General features: G+C 45.8%; 2 protein-coding genes across 2 annotated transcripts in view; one reads left to right on the plus strand and one right to left on the minus strand.

Moving 5' to 3' along the window:
- The window catches only part of DDX1 (DEAD-box helicase 1), a 33,317-nt gene extending 21,178 nt beyond the window's left edge, over positions 1-12,139 (minus strand). The window contains exons 1-6 of the mRNA XM_019537386.1: positions 12,109-12,139; positions 5,977-6,028; positions 4,643-4,706; positions 3,010-3,039; positions 2,732-2,828; positions 1,415-1,462 (exon numbers count right to left, since the gene is read on the minus strand). Coding sequence (XP_019392931.1) covers positions 1,415-1,462; positions 2,732-2,828; positions 3,010-3,039; positions 4,643-4,706; positions 5,977-6,028; positions 12,109-12,124 — 307 coding nt within the window. The 5' untranslated portion in view covers positions 12,125-12,139. The remainder of the gene's footprint in view (positions 1-1,414; positions 1,463-2,731; positions 2,829-3,009; positions 3,040-4,642; positions 4,707-5,976; positions 6,029-12,108) is intronic.
- Positions 12,140-14,296: 2,157 nt separating this feature from the next.
- NBAS (neuroblastoma amplified sequence) overlaps positions 14,297-14,643 on the plus strand; it is a 364,123-nt gene continuing 363,776 nt past the window's right edge. Inside the window, exon 1 of the mRNA XM_019538135.1 lies at positions 14,297-14,431. Within this exon, the coding sequence (XP_019393680.1) occupies positions 14,312-14,431 (120 nt within the window). The 5' untranslated portion in view covers positions 14,297-14,311. The remainder of the gene's footprint in view (positions 14,432-14,643) is intronic.

A 14,643-nucleotide genomic window follows, 5' to 3' on the forward strand; every position in this document is an offset into this window, starting at 1 on the left:
TGGATGCAGCATCTTCCCAGTGCCACTGGCACCCACTCTGAGCCCAGCTCCCACCAAAAAGAGCCCTGGCTCACACTGCGACTGCAGCCTGCTCTGACCCCCCGGGCTGCAAGCAGAGGCAGAAGCCACCTCCCTCCCCACCAAGAGCCACAGCTCCACCCCCTCCTTCTCTGCAGGGAGTGTTGATCTGCTCCTCACCTCCCCCCCACACCCGATGTACCACCTAGAGGCAGCTCTCCACACTGCTGGCTTTGTTCCTTGCTGTCCGAGTACTGCGCTGCAGTTGCATGCAGCACAGACATTTATTGGCCAAATTATCGGCCTGATATCTGATACAGCCAGTTTGCTTTATAAAATCGGTACTGATCCAATAACAGACCAATGTATCAGTGTATGTCTAATTGCAAGTTCACCCAATTTTGCACCAACATTTATAGAAAAGCAAGATTAAACATTTGTTAACACTCCTTTCTAGAAGAATTCTGCCGGAAACACTGTTTATACCAACAACGTATTCCTAGGCATACAGAATTCTGTCATAGTCCTTTTTTCAAAAGCATTCCATGTTAAGCATGGCTTTAAGAACACAGAGATCAGTTTAAAGTTATACCAAACCAATATCTGGCATAATCTCTAGGGGAGGTAAATACTGGAATATAAAGTGATTGTACCTTATGTAAAAAATGCAATATATAAAGCAAGTTAATACCACAGTACCTATTACTGGGACTGCAGGCACTGTGATTTCAGCCCCTGACTGGTGACAGCAGCCAGGGCTGCATCATTTGCTGATTTCACTAGAGTGAAGAGCATGCCCCACCCTCTGCTGCTGTCTACAGGCAGCTTTAAGTTGTGTTTGACAACCCTGGTGCGGGGTGAGAAGATGAAGCAGTGTATCCCGGGGATACTGGAGAACCCAAGGAAGCCATACCACCTGATGTGTAATATGCCATAACTGAAACTGAAGCACTATATAAACGAACTACAAAGACATTCTACATTTAAGAAATAATCTCTCTGAGGTTATTTTGCCACTTTTGCAGCTCATTTGCCATTTTCATTTGGTGAGAACATACATTCAAGTAATTTATGTCAAAATTCATCACTCAACTCATTAATAGGGTGATAAACGTAATGTCTGCCAGGGGCCTAACTGTGCAAAACTGATGCTCTTCCATGTATTTACAAAAAATTTGTATTGAGAACAAATAGTTTTCAATAAATAAGCCACATACACACAGATGACACTTTAGTCCCAGTGCCAAGACTGGATGAGACTGGTTAAGACCCTACAAATCTCTCATGTAAGTAGTCAACACTGTTGAACAGTACTCAGAACTAAGCCCCTATATTTACACATTACATTATAAAGATTCAAATTTATTACTCACATAACAGTTTTAAGATAACTTACCAAAAGCTGAACCTCTATCATATGGGTTCATTTGCCATTTGTTGAGCACTATTTAAAAGAGATAGCAGGAAAAGGACATTAAACCAATAAAATAAGAACAGCTGAAGTTAAGAATCCACATGAGTTGCAAGCAACATGTAATATGATAAATATTTTGGATACACATTGTAGGAAATGAAAGGTTTCAAGACTGAGTTAAGCTGGCAGGCCTAATTTCAGATATAAGGGTAACTTTAAAGCTGGGAACATGAGTAAGCCTTCAGAGGACATCTAGAACATAATGTTCTGGATTTTGTATCAAATTACGCTTCAAGCAACTAGGGGCTGTACAGTCTATGGTACATGATCACACTAGATGAGTTTAGTATTAAGGAAAATACAAGTGTTCTCAAGATATTTTGAAAGCAAGACATTCGCAACGATTACTCTTATATAATCTGTATTTGTTTGGAGACAATTTGTACTGAATTAAGCTATTGACTAGAATGCTATTTATTTTAATGCATCTTTCAGAAGACAACAACATGGAGACGCATACATCCATGTGGAGACATTTCAAAATGGAAGAGGAAACTCTTTCTTCAAAATGTGCAGCAGCTGTTCCATTCTAACAATCGTGTACGCACAAGCTAGGAACAATATTTCATGTATCCAATAAGCTTCACTTTAATACTGTTTTATCCAGGGTTCAACCTGGAACAGTTTTTCTCCATTTGTATTTCTCCTGGCCTGTGCACATAACTGTTAGAATTGAAGAGCCACTGTGCAATCCCAATCAGCATCTCCCTATTGAAAAATTCCCCCTTTAAAATGGCTCCAAATGTATGCATGCCTGTACCTATAGTCGCATATTCCTGAAACCTAAAGAAACCAAGATTTTCAGCTTTTTAAGTTAATCATACCAATATATAGAAACAATTCTAAGGCAAAGAAGTGCATCGCCTATATTAAGAGCATGTCTAGAAGGGACTTTAGGTCCCTAGTATAACTATACTGCTTTTCTTTCCAAAGCTAAACACACATGCAGCTAACTAAAGCATCTCTGCATTAGATGCCATGCAAAAGCATCACCATACAACAGACTCCAATTTTAACTGGAATCTGAAAGCTACTGCAACAGCTCCAATCACCTCTTTAACTATCCACATACTGTATAAAACATCCCTTTTCATAAACATTTAAAATCCAAAATCTATTTAAAACTGAAGCAATATTATGTTAAAGATTTTTTTAAATGTTCAGTTCCAAGTTTTGTACGTTAGTCCAATGGCATTCCTAATTTTATAAAAAATTACAACCTTAAGTACAAAGACTTACCAGCCCCACCAGTTTTGATGGTTGCTTTCCCCTTCTTGCCTTCTTGCTGGTCCTTCAGTGTTTCATAAACAATCTGGATAACTGGAATGCTGAAAGCCTAAAACAAAGTTATTTTATTTCCACATTTTTATACTTATATTTTATGTTATGAAATTTTTTAGAATCAGGTGTTTGGAGTAAGCCATTGTATTTATCATTAGAACTGCGTGCATACAGACCCTCTTCCCCTTATTGCTTTTTTTTTTTTTTTAAATACATTAATTAAATACAATACTTACACCAGTCTTTCCACTCCCTGTTTCTGCAGCCTATGTTGGAAACAAATTCAACATGTTTTAGAATTTAAATTACAGCAGTTAAAGAGCAACATTTAAAATTCTACTATACTTTACATTTTACTTTTGCCTTTACTATATCTGCCTACAGCAGGTCAATAAAATAGCACTGCTATAGCCATCCATAAAGGATTGCAAGGATGAAGAGCACAAGCAACTCACTTTGCAAGATAGCCAGGTAAGGCCTCATTTACATACTTTAAATGTTTCAGTGTGTTAATTTGAAAGTTGCATCAATTTTAAATAATTTACAAATGTGATCTGAGTTTCCTCTGTACCTTATAGTCACTCTTCCTTTTGTTCAGTTAGTTTTCTCCTTTATTGTCTGGTCCTTCAGTTAAAAAACTTGGCCTAAAACTGTTCTGTGATTCTATTCTGGCTATGGTGTCTGTGAATCCCTTGCAGTTCCCCTACGTCTTTTGGGTTCTGTGATTATCTCATCCTTTTTCTTTCCCATTTGAATGTTCTAAGTTCTCTGGGTTGCATCCATATAGACAAACCTGGATGAACAGGTTTCCCTACACATCAGCCATTGGGCCTGAATGGAAGTCAGTTCCAGCTTTCCTTGGTGATGTACAAGGTACAGCTCGGCACTGCTCGCTGCTATGCAGACCCACTATGATAGAAAGCAAACATAACTGCAATGTGCAGCTGAGAAAGCTCCAGGCTGAGGGGCAATAGTCAACAGAAAGATTCCTTCATCAGAGGATGCTTGATTGTTGCTGTATTTTTTCCTGCCACTTTAACCCAGCACACTGAATATTTTTTTTCGTTCATCTTCCACTCTCCACCAGAGGTGGCAACTTTTCATTATTAATGTACCATCTGAATGTAGTTCATGGGATGTTCTGGAATTCTAAGGGATGAAAACTACAGTAGATTTGTACATCATAGCCTTTCAGAAGGGACCACACAGATGAACTGTAAAAAAAACAATTTAACTTACTAGAAATAACTGTGCTATCTTGCCATCTAAATGAGAACTTACTCCTCCAAGTCATTTAAAATTGTACACATTTAAAACAATTTACAATCTTGCTCTCGACTAATTTAAAGGTCAATTTGAACACTTACAAGAGGAAACCCCAGAGAAAGAGACTATAGGTGTATTAGAAATCAACTGCAATATTAGTTATTTTTATTTTTTCTTTAGGTTTCTAAGAACTCATACAGTACAAACCTGTATCTTTGATGCCCATTTGACAATAAAAAGCCAACATAACTAATGATGTAACTGGCCCTTACCTGTTTAACATTAAGTGAGAGTACTGAGATAAAAAGACATACAAAAAACTAGAACTCTTGGTTCCAGGACTGCGATAATTAATTTATACTATATCATTATTGATTTTTAATAAAAATAGACCAATGCATTAATAAATTCAAGGCAGTTACATCTTGTTTCAGTAAAACACTCTTGTATAGTACATTCTGGAAACAGTTACAAATGCAGTGACTAAAATTTCACAAAACTTGCTCCAAACTAAGCCTTGAACAACCTAATTTGTGAACACTTAATTTAAAATGTCAGAAACAAAGCCCATACGTCTTAAACAATAACTATTAGCATACGTACCATAAGGACATCGCCACCTCCTAGAATTAAGGGGATAGACTCAGCTTGAATATCTGTGGGGAGACTAGCAAAGGAAAAAAACACTTTAGATTAAAACTCAAACAATGCCATAGGCTAAAGAGCTAGTCTATTGTATGTGACAGAATTCTGAATTACTATTTAAAGTAAACGTAGATCATAACAACAGTTTAGCCAATATCCCGAAGCATACATACCAGATAAACAAATGACCGCATTTCTGTTTATATAGGCAAGAAATGTATTCAAGAGATGTATTCTATGGGATCTCTACAGATAACATTCTTAACTTTGATTTAAAGCAGATGTTGAAATGAAGTATTTAACTGATCAGTTTAGTTGTGAATAACTCAATTAGTATTGGGAAGCAGGGACAAACCAAACTCATGAAACCAGACAACTTTTTGGCAGCAGAATGAGACAATCCATAAAATACTCTATGAAACATCAGAAATTCACAAACTACAGCTTGGAAACCACTTTCTGTAGTGGTTAAATCATACTACTGGTTTAAGAAGCTGATCATAAATGCAATGAAGCTGAGTGCACAGAGCTTTTTAAAGACCAGGAACCAAGATACAAGCTACAATCAAAATCTTGCTTTGAATTTCCAGACTTGACTAGGTCTACACTTATTTGTTGGCTTTTTCAGTCACACATGGTAAGGAGTTAAGTCTTACCATGGATAAAGGGCTGGATATGCATCTCTGCTTTCAAACAAATACAGAAACTGGTATTTTGGAAAGTTGAGTTATACATTAATACATAAGGGAAAAGAAAGTTAACAGAAAACCTTAACTCAGGCACATCTACATGAGATTTTTACTGTGGGTAGCTAATTAGCGCTGCAGTAAATGTTACCTGTTTATACATGAGCCCCTGTTAAGCTGCAGTAAACTAATCAACTCTGCAGCAGGATAGTACTTGTAAATACAAGTACTGTCCTGCCATAGAGGTTTTGGGGGTTTTTTGTTTGTTTGTTTTTTTTACTTTGCAGCAGCACATGCATAGACACTGGCCTGGCTGGCTGGGGCACAAGGGTGCTACAGTGCAGGGGCTGCCTGTCAGCTAGCCCTGCACTGGAACCCCCTCATGCTCCAGCCAGCCCCTCCACAACACATTGTTGAGCTGGGAAGGGGGCCGGGAGGGAAACACTCCCAGGTTGGCAGACTGACCCCCCAGGCCTCCAACCTGGCTCAACATGCTGCAGTTCCGGACACACATTTAAACGGCATGCCTGGGAGCAAAAAGCTCTGGAGTTTATTGCTTCCCATTAACTGCACACATAGACATGCCCCTTAAGTGCTTATACTTACAGCCAGTCCATCTCTTCTACAGCTTGAGCTATTTCTGGCATAACACCCATCTCTGTAGGAAAACAAACAAATATATATTAGAAACCTCAACACAGTTTAAAATTATTGTTTCTAAATGCCAGCTCCCCAGTTGGTTGCAAAACAAAACATTTTATGGGTACATTTTTGTCTGTCTGTTCTGTTTCTGCACATTGATAGCTTCTGGTGAATGCAGACATAACAACAGAAGAGGAGTCAGGTGAATGAACAGCATGGTAAGAGTATGAGCACCAATTGCTCAGATTCTTCCCAGTGACGGAGATGTATTTGCACATCCAATGAAACTCCATACTGAAATGCAGAGTTCAGCTCTCCCTACTCTTAAAATGTTAATTTTATCCACAACTGACATTTAATTAAATTTCCCAAGAGAACAAGTATGGGTGGAGGGCTGATGTGAGTGTTGTTATAGCCATGATGGTAAAAGGAATAGGAGAAGACCAAGAGGATTCTTTTGATTTATTGGACTAACCATATAGAAAATTCAGACACTAAGTCCAATAAAGCATCTCAAGAAAAAAAGAAAGAGGCTTCCTTGTTCCCTACAGAGGAAAAGGAAAAAATCAGCAGTATATCATACAAGAACCCCGAGTCTCACTTTGGCAGGCACTGGAAGTGCCAGGATGCCAGACTAGGAGTGCTGCTACTAAAGAATACCTAAAGCATACAAATGTTTACAGAGCACTGATTTAGTGAAAATAAGTGCTGTATTCAGTCTTCCATCCCAAGCAGTTTTTTAAGCCCATCCACATAAAGCAAAAGTTTCCCTAACACACAGTCTTTACTCTGTTCCTTTTACCTCCTAACTCTCCTCATCACAAACTCAAAGACACAGTTACAGTCAGTTTACAAACACCAAATAGCCAACTGAAAGAGATTCTTTACTATAGCTTTCAGTCCCTTCTAGCTCTGCTACAGAGGATTTCAAAGAATTCAGTTCTGCTGTTAGGACCCAGAAATCATAGCTTGCACAAACATCAATGCTCTGAAGAATACTGTCATATTAATATTGTAAATTGATGGATGAATTAAGCTCTCTTCCCTTTGCCAGCTGCAGCATTTGCTCCTATTGCTCAGCAGCGGAAATGGGAGCCAGGACCCTAACCAAGCCAGCTGATTGTATTATGCTGTCAGCATGACATTTCGGCTCCTGGACCACAATGCAGAGAGCTGCCCTAGGCCAAATCCTGTAGACATAAACGCCTAAACTTTCTAAGACTGAAAACCAGCAGGTAAGAGTTCTCTACACTGAAACTAAGGATAATCAGACCTTGCACTACACCAACTTTGATGTTCAAACAGCCCCAAATGCTCCCTCCTCTCAATGCTACCTATATTTTAAATACTATCTATCTCTAACTACGCTTAACACCATTGTGCAGTGATATTTGAATAAGAGAGTATTTCCCAACATCTTCTTAGATTCAGGTCATCAGAAGGGATAATACCGTTCTCATACTTTTTAGTGCTCAAAAAGAAACAATTCTTGTGTCTTGCATCCTAGAGTTAAATAAAATACCCTCAGCTTCTACTTTTGCTTCTACTTCCATGCTACTGGCACAAAATAACTAAGTCTATCAGTTACTTCAATTCAGTATGCGATATATTCAGGTTTGAAGAACTTGGAGATAAATGAAACTGGAAAGGATTGTGAAGACACTGGTGGATGGAAGCACAATCCAGAAAGATCTTGACAGACTGGCAAAATGGGCTAAAGCCAACAGGATGAAGTTCAATGCTGACAAGTGCAGGGTGCTACACTTCGGGAATAATAATCAAAAAATAAAAATACAAAATGGGTGACACCTGGCTGGATGGCAGTACTAACGAAAAGAGTCTTGGTGAAGCACATACTTGCTATGAATCTGCAGTGCGATGCAGCTGCACAAAAGGCAAATATAGCTTTGGGATGTGTCAATGAAAGCATTAAATGCAAGACGGAAGTGGTGAGAGTGCCTCTCCACTCTGCACTGGTTAGGCCTTGTCTAGAGTATTGTGTGCAGTTTTGTGGTCCACATTTTAAAAAGTATATGAAGAAGTTAGAGAGAGTCCAGAGGCAGGCAATGAGAATGATCAAGAAAGGGCTTGAAAGGCACGTCACCTGAGGAGAGACTGAAGAAAACAGGCACGTTCAGCTTGAAGAAAAGGTGCTTAATATAGAGACATGATAGCAGCCTTCAAATACCTGAATGGCTGCCATAAAGACAAGAGAATAGGTCTTCCTTTCCCCATGCTACTACACGTGTTAGGAATATTTTTTAAGCCTTCCTTAAAAGCACTGGATGTTGGCTGTGCCCGAGAAACTTCAACTCAGAGGCTGTTCCTACCTAGAGAGTCTTGCCCCTCTGTGCAGGTTCTAACAGATCACCAGACTTCAGGTCAGGAAGGACTGTTCAGGTTAGTCTTACCAGGGGTGGGCAATTATTTGGGCCTGCAGGCCACATAGGGAGTTTTGGTGAGCTGCTGTGTGCTCAGTCAGAATTTCCATCCATGACACCCCTGCCTTGGCAGCAATAGCTAACCAAAAATCCCTAAGTGGTGTCATTTCATCTTCCTGGCTGGATGCTAGTCCCCCCAATACGGGCCCAGGCCAACTGCCCCACAGACACCAAGATTGCAGGACAGGTGCCCAGCAGCAACCAGCTGCATTCATGAAGCTGCTTCTCCCAATTGACCCCAATGTGCAGTCTCCAGCATGGCCCCCACTGTGCAGCTCCTACCGGCACTTCCCACCCAATGTGACCTGCACAGCCCTGCCCAGCCTGCACTGTCTCCCTGAAGCCCAGTGCCTCCGCTGCACCCTACCTTGGTGGTGGCTCTGGTGTCTCCCAAACCCTGACCCACTGCCAAGCTTCTGCTTCCACTTAGCCCTTTTGTTACCATCCCTGGCTCCTTCCAATCATGCCCAGGGGCTGAAAATGGCACCCGCTTAGGTATCTCTCCAGGCACTGTTCAGGATGGGCTAAAGCTTTGCTCCATGGAATGTCAGGAGTCAGGGTGCCTGCAGAAAGAGCCAAGCCCCCTCTGGGACTGCAGAGCTGGCAGGAACCCCTTGCATTCTGTAGGCTCTAGGGTCCTTCAGCCCCTGAAGCCCAGTCCCATCAGCCATGAAATCACTGCTTACTGTTTGGGTTCCACAGGCTGCTACTACTTAGTCTGGGATCCCAGCCTCGGCCCCATGTGCCTGCCCTGCTCCCTGCCCATCTGTGCCACCATACCAGCTGGAGCTCAGGACAGAGCCACAATCCCGCACGCTCCTACCTGCGTGCCCCTGTGACAGGTGCTGGTTCTGCAGGCAGTGGATCATAGCTCTGCACTGGGGATGATAAAGGGCTGAGTAGAACCAGGAGCTTGGCAGTGGGTCGGGGCTAGGTAGGTGGCAAAGCCACAACCAAAGTGGGGAGCAGTGGAGAGCCTGGGCCGCAGGGAGGGAGAATACAGGCTAGGCAGGGCCCTGCGGGTTACATTGAGTGGCAAATGCTGGGTGGGAGCCACACAATGGGGGCTGTAGCAGAGACACCAGGCAGAAGGGGTGATTGGGAGCAGCAGCTCTGAGAACGCAGCCAGTTCTGCTGGGCCCCTGTCCAGAGGTGCCCAGCATCAGGTCCTGCCCTGCAGCCTGTGTTGGGCACTGATGCTCCTTCCGATCTCAGCAGACATGTCGAGCACCGTTGGACATCCTGGCCTGGGCTGGGCAGGACCGAAGGAACTGCTGGGGCCGGATCCACCCTGCTATATTTTGCCAACCCCTGGTCCTACTGTTAGCTTGGTATTGACTACAGGGATTTTATTTTTTTTTTGCCTTCTTCTACAGCAGACAGGCACGGCCTTCTTCCTGGGATCTTGAACGTGCATTAAAAACCTTTACAGCAGCAGGACACTGGCCACCATGGTCCCCTGCTTTACCTGTGGCAGGTTAGGGCATTATGTCCTTGTGTTGTGTCAGGGAAGACTGCGCAGTTTTGACAATGGATTTCCCTGATTCTACCATGCAGGACCCAAGCAAACACATAAGCATGTGGTACTGCAATGTGTACAGTCAGTGTAACGAGTTAATAGTACTATCTCATCCAGCTCCAACAGGGCAATCTCTAGAATGAGAGTAGCCTTACAGCACCATGGGTGGGTCTCTCCTGAATGGTTTCTTCCAGCTAATCTATCAACTGAACACATGCGTATTTGAAGCTTCTTGCTTATTTTTCATTTGATTCTTTGACTAACATTGCAGCCATTTCTTTGTGACCCAGAAGTCACCATGACCTAGGATGCCCCAAAACACACACAACACAGGAGAAAGCTCTCTGACCTCTTCTCTAGATATGGGACCTAAAGACCTAAAACTGTAAGGAGTCGCAGCACTAAGAATTTGTGCTGCTGGTGAGCTGCACACCTCAGCAGAGAGCTCCTGTTACCCTGCCCAGGCACAGGCCTGTGTTTCACCTAGGGTTGCCAACCCTCCCCGATTGGCATACGAGAAAATCCTGAGGGATCTTGGCCTCTTCAGCCTGAAAAAAAAGAAGGCTGAGAGGGGACTTAGTAGAAAATTACTATTACAGCAGAGGCATACATTAAGGGCTCAGTGAACAACTATTCACCAGGACACCCTTGGGAAAAACTAGGAGTAACGGTCACAAACTCCAAGAAGACCGTTTCAGGCTCAACATTAAGAAAAACTACTTCACTACTGACATGGAATAAGCTGTGGAATAAGCTACCTCCAGAGGTGGTACAATCACCTACTCTGGAAATCTTCAAGAGGAAACTAGACAGGCATCTGGCTGGGGTCACCTGACCCCAGCTGTCTTTCCTGCTTGGTGCAAGGGGCTGGACCTGATGAACTTCCAAGGTCCCTTCAGGCCTTACTATATATGAACTAGCATATTGCCTGTCAAAAATGATGAGGGAAGGGGGGGCAGGGACAGAGGCCTACATCCAGTTCCTTCCTCCTGCCTTGAGTCTGGGCCAGGGCCGGGGCCAGGCCCCCCCTGTTTCAGGCCAGGCCTGTCACTGCAGTGGTAGTTGCAGCAGGACACAGCCACTGGTCACCCTGCTCCCCTCCCTTTCTCTCCCCCCCACCAAGTCACCCTCCCTACCAGCTGTTGTTTGGGAGGAAGGAGGGAGCTCCAGCCCCTGGCTCCAAGCAGCAGAGCGGGGGAGCCAAGGCCAGCACTGCTGGCCTGTCCACTAGCTCCAGCCCATTCCTCCTGTTATGGCGGTGCTCTGCTACGTAAGGCGGGGCATGGCCACCACCCCGTACTTCCTCTGCCTCCAAGAAACAGCCGGGCCTTGCCTCCACTGCTCTGTCATGGCAGCACTCCAGTCCCTGCTGTCTCCCTCTGCCTCCAAGAAGGGCCACTCAGTCCCTGCTGTCATGCTGGCGCTCCGTCATGTGTCTCTGTCCAGAGCACTCCGACTGGCTGCTGAGGCAGCCAATCAGAGTGCAAATATAGCAGTAGGGACAGACACACTAAGCCTTTTCCAGTATCAGAATCCATGAACTGGCTGGAATCTGCATACATTTCCAGGTGATACTGAAAGCAATCCAGCAGATTTTAATAGAATATTTTAAGAAAGTGATATAAATGGGGGGGGGGGGGAACCAGTCTCCCAGAATAACTTCAGTCAAACTTGGCACCCCTAGTCCCACCGCATGCAGGGCACGACTGGGCAGGTGCTGTGACAAGGAGCTGCAGCAACAGCCAGCCACTCCTGCCCTGTGCCCGCCGCTGCCTGAACTACACAACGACCCCGAAGTGCGGAGAAGGTTGAAAACAGTCTGGCCATCTGCCCGGGGGCGAGGAGGGCGCACGAAAGCCCTTCCCAGAGCCCCTGAAACTGCCCGAGCCGCGTCAGGGGGTGCTCGGGAGCCGGCCGAGGCGGAAGCACCAGCTGCAGGCGCCTTGTCACACAGGGCCCGCGGGGGAGGGGCGCCTCTACGTCACCGCTCGGCAGGCCCCGCGCTCGGGCTGCTCCCGGGGGGCCCTTACGGGCCCGGGTTATTGCAGCCATACGGCGAGACGCCCCCCGCCCCACTAATCTGCACTTCTCACTCCTTTCCCCCGCCCCAGCCCTGCCCGGCCCAGTCCCACGTACCGGAGAACGCTGCCATGATGGCGCCACACACGAACCCCGACCCGTGGCAGCGCGCAACCGCGAACCTGTCCCCAGCTTTATCCGCCCGGGCTGCCCTGCGCCCGCAACTCGGTGGTTCCGGTGTTCCAGCGGCCGGGTTCGTCCAGAAGCTGGAGCCCAAGTTGCACCGAAAGCGTGACATCCCCCCCTGCTCCCCTTGGATCTTGGGCTGACCCCATCCCACCCCGGGGATACAGGAGCCTCTCTAAAATACCATCCATTTGGCTCCTACTATTGTGAAAAGAGGCTGCTGCGTATTTATTTTTTTAAGCTTTGGCAGTTGTAGCCGGGAGGGGGGTTGGTTCCCTCCACAGCCAGGAGAACTAGACACTGTTTTTTTTTCTCCCTTGGTGCCGCCTGGGATCCACACAGGACATGCCCAGGGCCGAGGAGTCAGAGCAATGCCGCGTGGAAGGAAGTGCCTGGTGGCACTGGGAGAAGGGATGCCCAGGCCCAAGGAACACTTTGGGCCTGAACAGAAACCTGCATCATTTCTTGACCGTGGTATTTTATCCTGGAATTGTGCAAGGGGTATATTTCTAAAGGTTTTCAAGCGTGCAGCGTGGTGCCTTTGTTTCCTCTCTCATATGGTGTGAACGGTAGCGGGGTTCTAAATAGAAACGAGACATGGCACGGAAGGACTCCTCAAGTGTTTTCTTTCACACAAGCTTCCTCACTTCCTGTTCAGCTCACAGGCAGGGCTCCCGCCGGAGCTGTACGAGCCTCTAGAATTAGCTGTGAGTTCCAAAAATTGGGCAGAGCCTGCTGCAAGGAGCCTTCTGACCGGGGGCAGCACTAGCAAGGCTGTTGGATTTGCTGCGACTGCTCTTGTGGCCTGGATGCCCTTGTAGAGCTACTGGGATTGGGACTTGTGGCTCCAAAGGAGAAAAGTGCTGCAGACCTTGTGCATTTTACTGCAAACCTCTGTGAGCATGAGGAGTGTGTGTGTGTGTGTGTGTGTGAGATAACTGCAGTGTGCATCAGGAGGATGTTGAGTGCGTGTGTGTATGATGACGACTTTAACTATGCACCCGCGTGTGTGTGCAGTTTCTCATCCATTTCTTCTAGTTCCCTAATCTTGGAAGAAGCAATCTGGGCTCATGGTAGAGGTGCTATCTTTTATTGGACAAATAAGATTTTTTCCCAAAAAAATCTTTCATTGCAAGCTTTTGGGCACAAACACCTTTCATCAGGCATCACAGAAAAAACTGTAACAGTTCTCTTGGGTAGAAATGACAGTTCATATTTTATGGGACAGGATTTGACAGGAGTCAATGGAAAGCACCTCTGAGCACGCAGTTCTTAAGTGGTGAAACATCTCTTGGATCCTGTGAGGCTGTGTTATGATGCAAATTACTTTGGAGGAAAGCAGGAGCAGTATCTCAGGTTGCAGGTGGTCACAGTTGCTTCCTACTTGGGAAATTATGAAGATTTCATTTTTTTTAAATTGGCTACAATTTGGTATCTTCCATATGTCAGGTATCCAGGTTGCAGCCATACTGGTCTAGAGGAAAAAGCAATCCAGCCATGTAGTAGAGATGACATCTTTTATTAGACCAACAAGATTTTTGCAAAAAACCCCAAATCTTTGTTTTTTCTACATTTTTTTTTTTGGCAAAAATCTTGGTTTAATAAAAGATGTCATCTCTACTACAAGTCTGGATTGCTTTTCCCTCTAGACCAATACGGCTGCACCCTGGATACCTGAACCTTGAAGACAAACTGCAGCACAGTGGAGAGGTCCTGGCCTTCTCAATTATATATATATTTTTTGCTATGACCTAATAAAACGAGGCCGTTTGGACATGGACAAAACACGAGTCCGGCACCGCCGAAACAGAAAAGGCCAGACGTGACATAGCACCACTGGAGTTTTCTTTTAGATCTTGACAGCTTTCTAGCGTCCACGGTCTTAGTTCAATCTACTCGCAGCATTACCCTTACGTAGCTGCTCTTTCGCTTTATGAGCTCACTCTGGCTTCCTCCGATCTCAGCACAACTTGGGCCACTGATTTGGCGCAGGTGCAAACCCTGCCCCCTGAGCGCAGAAGGGATCTTCCTCCCTCCCTGGGCCACGTGGAAGGCGCCCCGCCTTCCGCGGAGGAGCGTGAAGTAAGCGTTCTGTTCGCTCGCGGCCGCCGTAGCAGGAGCGGGGCCGGGCAGTATGGCTGCCGCCGGAGGCGGCGAAGAGGGGGAGGAGGAGGTGGCGGCGGCGGGCGGAGAGGAGAATATCCTCTACGACTTGCTCATCAACACCGAGTGGCCGCCGGAAGCCGAGGTGCAGGTCAGGCCGGGGCCTGCGCGCAGGGCTCGGGGCAAGGCTGCGGGCGGTGGGGGAGGGGCGGCCACGTCCCGCGCGGGGAGGGGGCGTACCCGCGGGGAGCCTGGTCCCGCCCCTCGGCTCCGGCTCCGGCCCCGGCCCCGGCCCCGCGGCTGCTCCATGAGCTGAGCGGGGCGGGGCGGGGCACACGCCTTCCTGTGCAGGTACACAAATCC

This window comes from Crocodylus porosus, unplaced genomic scaffold (assembly GCF_001723895.1).
Source record: "Crocodylus porosus isolate Cpor-Errol unplaced genomic scaffold, CroPor_comp1, whole genome shotgun sequence".
Classification (NCBI taxonomy): Eukaryota; Metazoa; Chordata; order Crocodylia; family Crocodylidae; genus Crocodylus; species Crocodylus porosus.